The following is a 12,604-nucleotide window of genomic DNA, read 5'->3' on the forward strand; positions in this document are numbered from 1 at the left end:
AATGCACAACTCGGAGTCAAGCAATGCCTGAACACAATGGAATAAGCCAAAGATAAAATGGCAGCCTTCAGGTCCTGCAAATATGCAGGTTTAAAAAAATCAGACCCTTAACATTATTTAAAAGTTTCTTTTTTGTATTTATTAAAATACACACCGTTGCAAAATGTATGGCTCATTGAGCGGTTCATAAAACACATACAAGCCTACAACACCAAATTCTTACAATATAAAAGAAACTTCTTTTAAAAGAAGTTCTACTTGATGTCAAAAACCCTGTTTCAAACACAAATCCAATTTGTGTGAGGGCCTTTTCCTAAGCCAGTCATGGTTCCAGCTATAAAACTGGACCTTGGGACACTGGTCTCCTCACATTTGTTGCATGGAGACTTCATTTTTCTTTGTTTTCTGTTAGTTTTCTAACACAAAAGCTCATTACTGAAATTCAAGTCAACACTGTGTTTAGAGACAAATTCCATACTTCTGGCTCTGCCAGAAATGTAAACATAAGATCAATTTTCAGTTCCCTATTATATCTGAAGGGGCAAATTTTAATGTTGTAGGTACTACATCTCCATGGCACACTCCAGTGGGAACCTTGCAAAAGAATCAAACTCTACCATTTCATACCTGCTCCAGGACTGGAGCTGTTTCTTTGTTGCCTTCCTTTTTTTCAGCACCATCTGCAACAACAGCTTTGGATGCCAATAAACCTTAGGAGAAAAATTGCAGAGATTTTTAGTTAGAAGCAGCTTGCTATAAGAATTTGGGGAAAACAAAGCAAAACAGTGAGACAAGAAATATGAACTGCTTATATCTACATCATAATTATCTCTGAAACAGCTCCACACAAAGCTGAACACTTTAAATTAGAAGAAACAAAATGTTAAAAGACCTTCCCATGATGGTGACCTTTCACAAGAGCTACTTCTCTGGCATTTCCACTAACGAGATAAAAATCAAATTATCAATTGTAAAAATAATGCCTCACCATCCTTTTAAAGCCCAAGTGTTCAGGCTTTAAAACCAAGCCTATGTTACTTAAGTAAATTTTGAGAGATCAAAATTATTTATTTACAAACCTTTTCTCTCTCTCCCCTTTCTAGTCTTTAAGAAATTCCCATCAGAATTTGTATTACTACTTATTAACTCTAACACATGCAAACCTTTCTTAGACAGAACAGAACAATGGATTTAATTTCCAAATGAATATTCTCAGCAGTGGAGCTCCCAAATTACCTCAATAACAAGACCATATTGGGAGCAAATATATCAGAATATGTCACTTCATTCATGAACCCATATACAGTATCACTACTATAAAAAAAAAAAATCTGTGAAAGACAAGGCAACATAAACATGAGGAAGCTTTTTGTTGGCTAAGCATATAGCAATAGCTTCAGTTCTGCCTCACACAGTAACTTCAATTACCTAAGTATGCACAGAAAGAAAAACTTCTATGCCATAAGACAAAGCAGAACTGATAAAACCTGAAAAAACACAAATCGGAGTAAAAGTTACTATTATAATCCCTGGGAATGTCAATATTGGGGGTGGAGAGTTTAAGTGCTCAAAAATAACTTGAGCTGACAGATCCACAGGAAATTCCTATTGCGTTTCATGAAAAATTAGATATGCTCAAAATTAATTTACAGCACAATGCCCAAGGAATTCTAAATTAGTGAAGCCTGGGCTCTCAGGAAGCATTTAGGACATTAAAAAAAAAAAAACAAACAAAAAACCCAAAAAACATGCACACAAAAAAATGGTATTTTGCTAGAGAGCTATCACATTTCAGCATTCCACAATAAATACCAGGTGCTTTTTTTCATTTACTCTTTACATTAGATTAAGTTATGCTTCAGTTTACTGGAAAGTAGTTATGTTTTAAGTAAGCTTTTTCAGAAAACCATGTCCATAACAAGAGGTGCAAACTAATTGATTTTACAGCTAAATAGGTTAACCAAAAAGCAGAAACTTACTTAGCCCTGTTATATTAATACAAATAAAATTATAGGTAAGATTTTAATTCTGCATTAGGCTTCATAAAAGTTTTAGGTTTCACGGACCTAAATAAACCTTTGTGACTCAAATTATCCTGTTTAAATCAAGTCGCAAAATTAGCAATGTTCTTCATATTGACAAGCATACATCTACAATGAAAAGCATAAAATAATTTTCAAAATTAAGTGAAGTAGAGTTTTAAATACTAAACAACAAGCTACAGTCTATAAGGCAGCTTTTGTGGTTCTACAAGCCACAGGTTGCCCAGAGAGGTGGTGGATGTCCCATCCCTGCAAACATTCCAGGCCAGGTTGAACGGGGCTCTGAGCAACCTGATGTAGTGGAAGATGTCCCTGCCCATGGCAGGGGGGTTGGACTAGATGACCTTTAGAGGTCCCTTCCAACCCAAAACATTCCATGATTTTTAGTTCTAGCTAGATGCTCAGTGGTCAGAAAATAAAGCCATGAAACAAACCTAGACTCCGTCAGACCTGTGAATATATAACTCTTTTTATTTCTTTCTTCTCTACCTCATTAAGTATCTTTCTAACCAATTACCATGCCTGTAGAAAGAAAACAACTCCACAAGCTACTACAGCAGCAGGACTACAGGTTCACCATCTCCTGTCAGTAACAGCACGTAACAAATAAAAAGCATGGGGTGGCATAGTGAACCAGAAGTGTTTTGTTCTGTAAGCTTGCTGCAGATGCTATCTGTTCTTTTAGGTATCAACACTGTAGCAGGAGATGTGGAAGCAAGCATTCCAGAGGCAAAAATTAATTGGAAAATGACATTAATACATGCTTAGCAGGAGACATCCTTCACCTTCGGGAAATGTAATTTCCCCCAGTGGCGGTAGCAGAAGAAAAAGGAGCAAAGGAAGCAACTTTATTTTGTTGAATGGTGAGCAAAGAACACCAGATGCAGCTGTTGCCCTCATGGCAAACAAGGAGAACCTTCTGCAACAAATACTGAATGCTGAATTGAAATCCAGAAAACAGTTCCCTTCAGACAGCCTCCTACAACCACATTATTTGCTCTATTTCCCCAATAAGACATTTGGTAAACGAATGTTATTCCTAACAGCTACAATGCTTTATGATTCTTTTGTAGCCATTCTGATGGGCACACCAGCACGATTTCCAACCTTCTTTCAAATCTAAAAGCTCGTGCTGGAAACACAAACAATAATTTACAAGTATTTCGAGCATAAGAAATAAGCATATAGCAAGAGGAAGTTTGATCATCAGCAGTTACATTTTCAAAATACTCCATTATATGCAACAATAAAAAACCTACTACAGTATGAGTTGCAGAAGTGTGTTAATTTGAGAACAGTTACACAAAGTAACTACCAAGCATGACAAAATTTCATCTTGTAATTAAAGGATTAATTCACTTCATTGAATGGTAACATATTCTCTGCCAGTGGAGTATGTTTTCAAGGAGACACAGACACACTGTTTTTAGAATGATAAAGTCAATGGGTGCAACGTGATGTTTTCCAATTATTCAGTTCAGTCTATATGAGCCCATCCAACTGCTATTATTCTCACAAAGCTCCTTAGGAAAGGAGAATCTATCCACGAGCGCAGAAAAATGTAATTTCTAGAGCTACAGGTTTTTCAGCTGGTTTTGGTATCTTCTGCTACTAACCGCTATTGGAAAGAAATAACAGGGCTCTGTAAATACGTATCACTAGCATATATCTTATACTTCTGCTGCTCATGGCAGCAATTACTTTGGGACTTAACTGAGGGTATATGCAGCATGGGCAAAGGAGAGTAGAAATGAGGCTGATAAATCAGACATCTGTTAACTAAACTCGGTACGAAATAAGAAACCTTCCAGGAAAGAAAATCTTGGGAGGCAAAAGACGGGTTTTCCTAACGACTGCTTCCTTCATATCATGTTCCATACCGGCCCATTTCATTTATTTTCTCCTTTAGATTGAAGTACCGATTGAGAGACTGAAACAGAACCACACTCATAAGAAAACTGACTAAGCATCCTCAACTGCTGACCTGTGAAAGGTTGGATCGGCCAAAGCAAGTCTGAAAAAAAACCTCATCACGCAGTTTAGTAAATCAGGTTATTTTTACCTTATAAAAAGTCTTACTTGTTTCTATATGAATGACCATAGCCTATCTGCTACAAAAAAACAAACAAACAAAAAAACCCCTCTCATCTGTAGCATAGAAAAGTTTGTCAGACTTCACACAAAATACTATTTACTAGAACAATGAGTGGAATGCATTTCTATCTTACTGTCTGTCCAAGTGCCCCTCTGTTAAGGGGGGGGGGGGACGACGACGACTTCACAACTTTTTTCCACCCAGCTTTTGAAATGCACCTGACACTTTCCCAGCACAGGTACAAACATATTACCTCATCCTAAATACTGACAGGATCAATGCTGGCAACACAATTTGCTTATTGTGAGGCATGGGGGAGGAGGGATACAAACTGAAATAATTTTTCCACAGTTAAGTAAATTTCTATTAAATTTTGGAATAAAATGCATTTTTCAACTTTTGATAAGACTTTTGATAAGACCAATCATCAACTTTAAGATAAGACCAATCATCTATTATTCCATTTCCTGTTGTATAAAATGTATTCTATAGCTGCATACTTGTTTTCCATTGATACCTTTGAGTAATAAACATAGGGAATGAATGCCTTAGAGACTGAAAAAAACGTTTCAGATCTTCATTGCTTCAATCTGTAGCTAGGCTTGTATACTTTTAAATTACATACTGTAAACTGTTTTCAGGAACAGTTTTCCTTTCCAACAAACTATGACAAAACATTTAGTTTTTCCACAGCTAACAAAAGCTTTAATTTACAGTGGTGGTATGTAACTCATGACCACGTTAAGAAGTTGTACGAACCCCAAATTCACCCGACAATGGAGAAAATTGTGCAGCTGGACTTAAAATATACTCAAGAAATTCATCAGTTCAGGATGGTTATCTTCCTAGAAAACTAAAAAGACCAAGTCAAGTCTGAGACCATTCTCTGAATTTATGAACAAGGTAGATTTTATTACCATTTATAGATTCCTTTAAAATTCCAAACAAGTAAAAGACTGTAGTGAATATCTGCCTCATGAATGTGCTTTTATCCATCTACTTTAGTATCTTATAGGCAAGCATGTATATTTCACTACATTAAAAAGGAAAAAAGTCAACAACAAAAAAGTATTTTACCAGTGATCTTGTTAAGACGAGCTCTCTTTGCCTGAAATGAGTTGCCTAGATTACTTTTCCTCTTGTGTGATAACGTGCTCTCTGCCTGCACAAAGGCCATCTTTGGAACATCCACTACAGGAAATCCTACTTTTAAACAGAAGAGAAATCTAATAAACTCACATTTCATAAATACGTGACAATCTCCAAAATACTTAAGTATTTCAGAACTGCTATTAGAATACTGCAGTAAAGAAACTTTAAAATTCTATTAAAAATGAAAATGACACATTCTGAAGATTTAGTATTACACATTGAAACATGAGATGCAGATTACCTCAAAATTTGTGATTTTTACTCAATATTATGAGAAATGCAGTATTAAAGACTTAAATTGAATAAATTCTTATCAACCCAGAAATAGTTTCAAACATCTCTGAATATGGATATATCGCCCATATTGGAATTTTTTTCCTTAAAACAGGATCAGGGATTATCTCACAGGTAACAGAAGATGCAGGAATATGAACCAAAGCCTACAATGAAGTTATTAAAAAAAAACCAAAACCCTATGTTCTGCTCTTGTTAGAGCTAGTTAGAAGTTTTGCACAAGGATTAACTGCTGACCCAACTAGATTTATCTGATAAAAATTGTTTCTAAACTGATTACTGTTATGTATCATAACAGTTATCACAACAGCAAATGTTGTGATTTGTAGTATTTGTGAAATGTAGTATTTCTCTAGAAATTTCTCTAGAAATACAATTTATTACTTAATTGCAAAATTAACAACAGGAACTCTACTGCAACATTACAGAAAAACCTATTTTATCTTTTATAAAATTTGTTTTTACCAAATGTGTCACTAGATGTAGGCTCCTCTTCCTTTTTTTGGACTTCCTGCATGATTGTAGAGGTTGAGGTTTCTTCCTTTTTTGAAGGAACTTTTAGCCATTTTCTGTCCTCTTTATCTTTATTGCTGTTTGCGCTGGTTCTAGGTTTACTTCCTGCTTTGTTCTTGGCTGCTGCTGCAGCAGCAGCTTTGACCAAAGCTATCCAATCCTCCAAAAAGGAAAAAATGGTAAGTAAGTATTAACAAGTGCCCGAGACTCTAACAGAAGATACTTATAAACCCAGTGAAACTTCATCTAGAAATGTTCAAGAGCAATTGAATTTATTTTCATGGCTACTACTCAAAGAGTGATAAAATGAGTTTCCCAAATTGCCTAAAAAAAACCTCAAAGTATTACCAGTATGCCACATGGATAAAAAGCAAAAAGAAAAAACCTTCAAAAAACCACTGTGTATAGCATTCTGGCTCCACACGTTCCCTGCTACCTATTTTATGTGTAATAGCTTTAGATACCCAGGAGCTCCCAAACCCAGACCACTGACTTTTTTCTTACTTTCTTTCTGGCTGTGAAATACACCAATTCCATTGTTGCTCAAATTTAACTATTATTCAAAACTACAATCAACTCAAAGCATGGTCCAGCCAGCTGCATGATTGGGCAGAGTTCTTCCTGAATTAAACTGATAAAGCAGGCACAACTCTTTTCTAATTATACCTGTGTTTCTAGAGTAATTACAGACAGCACTCTTTCTGTATTACATATTACAAGTTTCATTCAATAATTTCAATGAAGTGCTCTATAATATGACTGAATTTCACAATCTACATTTAAGGTAACAAAAGTGCCATTTTGGATAATGGCTTATTTGACCATACAGAAACATCCAAGGAGTGACCAACAGAACATACAGCCCAAATTCATCTATTTTTTGGCACATAGACAACGTCTAGCCACCCTGTAAGTCAGTGGAGAGAACTCAATACTTCCAAGGCTGAGCCAAGCTCTTTCCACTAGCTTGGAGCGATCAGATTCCTGCCTTATGTCTCCTGAGTGTCAGGGATCAATCTGATTGCAAAAATTTCAACTTGATCCTTTTAACTGAAGTATTTTTTCAAATTTTCTATAACATCACAGTACAGAATTTTTCCATAGAGAAGGTATATGTGATATAAAAACCAATGACAAAGTTCATCCTCCACCAGTAAAAATTAAGCATCTGAGTGTTTTGAACGATAATTTATTACATGGCAATTTGGCTACAAGAGTATTTGCAGATTTGTACTACCACATATAAAAAAGGTATGATAAAGACTATTTTTTATCTAGCTTCACATGAGTGCTTTACAGTAAGTTCCCCCCCCCCAACTGTAATAGACTGTATTTTATTCTGGACTGTTTCCTTGTTGTTATGTTATCACGAGGTACCTAAAGTATCTTGATTTTATAAATCTTGTTTCAAGATTTTTCCCACTCGTTACTTAGAATAAATACTTCAAATTTCTGTTCTACTGAGGTTTCTTTGCCTTCTTTGATGTATGAGAAAAGCATAACACAAAATACAAAGCATTTTCCTTGTATCATGCTTTTTCTTTTCCATAGCTCAATACTTTTAAATCACTGCTTTACATAGGTTATGCTTCTACATTGCGTCAAGCTATGTACCTAGAAACACCAACATTTTTGATTCCTCTAAGATAAAGTGTTCCGTGTCCAAACTGTCAATGCAAGATGCATACACTCAATCTAGCTAGCAGCAGAAAAGTTTGGAAACACTTTGGCAATGCTTACACAACAGGCAACTACCAAGGCCATTTGGTGACATGCCAGCCACAAAGAGCGTGTCTAACCGCCAGCTGCATAGTCAATCAAAAACACACATACCTCTTTTTTGGCCAGCCAAAACGAGCACACACATTAGCTCCAGTCCATCCAGAGCCTTGCCCATCCAGCAGGACAAAAAAAGGATTGAACTATTTGTGCTGGTGAGGAGTTAGGAGACCTGAGAGTAGAAGTCTTACACTGTACCCTGGCCAAGGGATGAAGAGGATCAGTAACAAGGCTGGAGCTTGGATCTTATGATAAAACTGGGAAGCAAAGGAAGGGCAGCCTGCATCAAAACAGCTTCTAAGCAGCATTTAATTTTCAGTCAAGCTAAGCACCCTGAAATCAGCAGCTTTCCAAAGATAACAAACTTCAAGGACCACACTGAACTAAGTAACCTGTCTTAATGGTAGCTGTTCTGGTGCAAGATGAAGGGGTTTTTTGTTTGCATTTTATTTCATTGTTTGGATACTTTCCTTAAGCCATGGAGCTTACAAAAGGTAGCAGGACACATATAACAATGAAGCAAACAAAGGTTAAACATTCAGAAGCCAGAGCAGAAAGAAATTAATTATGGTGATAGTTATACTTTTTTTCTAGATTAACATGTAAATTTAAACTCCGTGAAGAGAACCTTGAGTGGGGGGGTGGACAAGATTATATCAAGAGGTCCCTTCCAACCTCAACAATTTTGTGATTCTGAATTGGCCAGAAACTCTGTGGGTCCATCTTTATTTTGGCTCTGTAGTAAACATATAGGCACTAAAGTGACACAGGTAATTCCTGCTTTTTAACCTTGAACTCCTGCTGAGCGACTGCTCAGCTGCGCAGCTCCTGACACGTGAGAACTATTTAGCATCTAAGATGCTAAAGTGACTATATTTCTTTTGAAGAGCACAGGAACTCCTCCTTCAAAAAGATACGTTTGTGCCTTTTTCAGAATTTTTAGAAAAAATTAACAAAAAATGGGAGAATAACAGTGAGAGCCTACAGCACAATGAATTCTGAAATCTGTCTCAAGGTTGTTGTTATCTACTCTGTCAACCATAATAGCAGGACACTAAATATCATAGGTATCACAGAAACTAGTTGCAAACCTTTAATAGCAGGACTTTTCCCCAGAGCGTTCAGTATACACAAAGGTAAGGGCACAAATATGAACACACTACAAATTAATGAAGTAAAAGCAAAATCATCCTAAGAGAAGTTTTCCCTACTTTCCCCTCGTGTCCTGACATCGTCCCTCTATTGGCTGTGGTGTTGTAACTCTGCACCAGTTACTCTGCACCATCCAGCCTGATTTCCTGCTTCCCACAGTATCTCACCCCAGTGAAAGTTTCTCATTTACATATGTAACTTTAAAAAAAAAAAGTGTATTTCCTTCTTTTTTATCTTACTAAAATTCATCTTTCAAGTAAGCTGATAAATTTGACAGCAGAGAAGTAATGGGACACTGTAGTTAGGAGACAAAACATTACTTTACCACTACTGAGGAAAACTGTCATTATGCTAATTAGATTCACTAAATCAAAGCACAGGAAATTGCACGATCAAGAAATACATTAGTAGAAATTACCCAACAGCCTTACACATCAATTGGCTAAAACACTTGTATTTTAAAATATTCCTTTGCGTAACCTTAAACCTGCAACAGTGGGAAGGCAAAACCAGAATAATTTCTAAAATCCAACCCTTGTGCCAATAGCAAATTCACACACACATCGTTCTCCCTTCACCTGCCTACAACCACCACCTTTTTGCTTCTCTACAGTACTAAAGATTCAGCTGTTTTTCCTCTCCTGACACATCACAACTCCCAACTCTCACACATTCATACATACACATACATAAAACATCATCGATCTATTGACTGGCTGATTCCACATCAAGCCTGGATTCCTTACCCTCACCTTTCAATTCTAAACAGTCTGCCCCATCTACATCTTGGCTCACATTGTCTCCTGTCACATCTTCTTTTTTCCTCTGTCCCCATCGCAAATCCATGCTTTTTCCTCAGCTTCCTCTTCCTGTGTGCCAAGTCCCCTCCCTCTCCTTCAAAACCCTCCTCAAAACTCACTTCTTTTGGTTCGATTTCCGTCACTAATCTCAGCTCCGGCGCTATCTGCTCCCTCTCGCGCGCCTAATTATATCGAAGATAAAACAAAAAACATGAAACAGAAAAAGTAAGTTATCCAAATACTTCATATGTGCTCTCACAAGGGTAGTCTCAATATCCCCATCTTTTTTTATTTTCTCTCTGTACTACGTTAGCCACATTTCTGTGTGATTTCAATTAATTTGCACTTATCTGCAGAGCAACCTAACCTATAGTCTCATTGCATTGAACCACACCAATATTTTCCACTCTTTAAAAATTTTGCCTTTCCACCCTCACAGCTGAGTCTTATTAAAACACACTTCTGCAACTCAAAAATAGTTTGAGTGTTAGTGTTTACAATCTCTTCCTTTAAGACACACTAAGCTCAAATCAAAAAATTAACTAGCCTATATCCCTCTTTCTCCATGTAATTCAAATTCTGCATGCTTAGCACACACCTTCCAAACAGATCTTGCATTTGTTAAATTTGCTAATGCACTAGAACTTGAAGTATCTTAAGCTTACACTCATCTCTTGAAATGTGGTTTTTCTTTGGAAACAGACAAAAAAGACATAGGCTTAAATTAAGCATGAAGTGTTGGATCTGCCAACTCCACTATTTTTCAAATCAAGTTATACCCTTGGCATTTTTTTAAGCTTTACATAATTTTTAGTAAATGTCTTCTTATAAAATAAATAATGCAAAAAAGCAAAAACATCCATTTGAGTTCTAGGCTTGGGCAAAGCTCAGTTTCAGATAACTGATTTTCAAACCAAGTCTTAGATCACATTTTTATTCTTAAATACCACAAAAATATTTTGAAAAACAAACATTTTACCATCGCATAATGATGTAGGAGATGTTGCAGAAAAAAGTATCTTTGCCTCTGAAAGCTACAGAACTTCCTATCTCTAATTTTGCAAGATGAAATGCTAAGACTAGTATCAATTAGCATTATAGAAAGCATAATTGGTACCGTTCTTGCTGCAAGACAACTTAAAAATTCTAAATCCATCTCAGAAAGTGTAAATTTGGCCCCCTTATTCTTTCTCAAGACTTCATTGAAGCCACCTACATTCAGCCCCTGAGATGCATGAGACTGACACCATAACTCTCAACTACTGAGAAAAATTAGAAATAATAGATAAGCTGGACTGCCACCAAGCATGTCTGGACATCAAAATGGTTGCTAAGAAATGGATTTATAATTTTTTTTAAAGCTGAAAATGCCTGTAGCCTAAGAGTAGTAACTCAAGATTAGACACAACATAGCTCCCTAGAAAAAGCACAGGACAGAGTAAGGGATGACTTCACATTGTCATAGAAGGGCTATTTCAGTTCAGTCACAACCACATTACCCAAGTTTTTCTTTTTATGAAGTAAAAAGAAATACTCTAGCTTCCTAACTTACTGTCATACTGAAAGTATTGTTTGAATTATTATATACTGGTTCAACAGAGTTCTTGCAAGACTGCAGCAAGAAGCCAATGTTAGCATGACTATGGATTTCAGTTTAACCTCTTTAAGGAAACATAGTTTAAATAGTGCAATGTTGCCTGCACAAAGTTCCAATGTTCTTTGCATAGATAATCAACCCTAGTATACAGCTACCTGTAACCTGGAGGCCAGGATATAGAAATGTTTTCAAGCCAATTCGCTTATCCATCTGCCCTTGTCACAATAGGGATGGTTACAACAGTAATTATGAAATACCTGAATTTTGTTTGCCAAGTTGGGAGTATTCTGAAGGAAATTGGGAGCAAGTAAGAACAGTTTTTTCACATTTCTTGTCTCCAAGTCTCAAACAGTTTCAGTGGAGTAATTTCTCATTAACTATGAGAATACAGTTGCCATGCAAGATAAACGCAATGGCATTTCCACTGAAAGCATGTATCAGTTTTCAATGTTGTTTTTCTTTTGCAAGTAAAGATATGCTTAGTGACTGAATCATGTCCTCTACTTCACAGCCTCCCTCAACTTCTACTCAGCATCTCTTCTTTAACAGCAACTGGACATTATCAGAGATAAAGAAATATTTATCTGTCTGAATCCCCAAAAGTTCTGATACAGGGGAGAAAACCCCCACAGAACAGTCATGTTAATAAGAACATGTGGGCAAAAAGCTACCACAGTAGCAAACAAAAGAGATGGGGTGGGGAATAAATAAATAAATAAATAAATAAATAATCAATCAATCAGCAGCACAGACTACTGACAAGCTAAAGCTTTTTCCTGAAAGGACACCAGAGGAAAAAGTCTCTGGATGCCCCTGGTTTTGTAAACTCTGCAAGACAAAACTCTGAGAACAGATTAGTCGGCAATGGAGTGTATGGCAGCTAGACATTTCAGATAGAGGCAAGACTACTTGAGCAGCACACTCTGGGGCATCATTCATAAAACTGGTGAAGCAAGGCAGTGCAGGACCTAGAACAGAGACTGTACTCTAAAACTAGTTGTGCTAGATGACATTTTTACTATCTCAAGATATTTTAAAAAAAAAAAATCTATATAAAACTTAACAAAGAGATACCTAAAGTATTCTTACCTGCCCTTTTGCATCCTCTGGCATAGATTTGATATGCATCCTCTTAAGACATCGAATAACACCATCATAGAACTGTACTGTGAATGTTCCT

At 36.5% G+C, this 12,604-nt stretch overlaps 1 protein-coding gene across 11 annotated transcripts in view; it reads right to left on the minus strand.

The window, feature by feature from the left end:
* The window catches only part of PHF20L1 (PHD finger protein 20 like 1), a 60,949-nt gene that overhangs the window by 37,347 nt on the left and 10,998 nt on the right, over positions 1–12,604 (minus strand). For 5 of the 11 annotated variants that reach the window (XM_076329069.1, XM_076329072.1, XM_076329071.1 and 2 more), the window contains 5 exons: positions 12,514–12,602; positions 9,947–10,009; positions 6,049–6,256; positions 5,215–5,343; positions 628–710 (listed from right to left, as the gene is read on the minus strand). In XM_076329069.1, the coding sequence (XP_076185184.1) occupies positions 628–710; positions 5,215–5,343; positions 6,049–6,256; positions 9,947–10,009; positions 12,514–12,602 (572 nt within the window). The remainder of the gene's footprint in view (positions 1–627; positions 711–5,214; positions 5,344–6,048; positions 6,257–9,946; positions 10,010–12,513; positions 12,603–12,604) is intronic. The other 6 variants (XM_076329073.1, XM_076329066.1, XM_076329076.1 and 3 more) reach the window with 3 other exon arrangements.

This window comes from Aptenodytes patagonicus, chromosome 2 (assembly GCF_965638725.1).
Source record: "Aptenodytes patagonicus chromosome 2, bAptPat1.pri.cur, whole genome shotgun sequence".
In the NCBI taxonomy this organism is placed as follows: domain Eukaryota; kingdom Metazoa; phylum Chordata; class Aves; order Sphenisciformes; family Spheniscidae; genus Aptenodytes; species Aptenodytes patagonicus.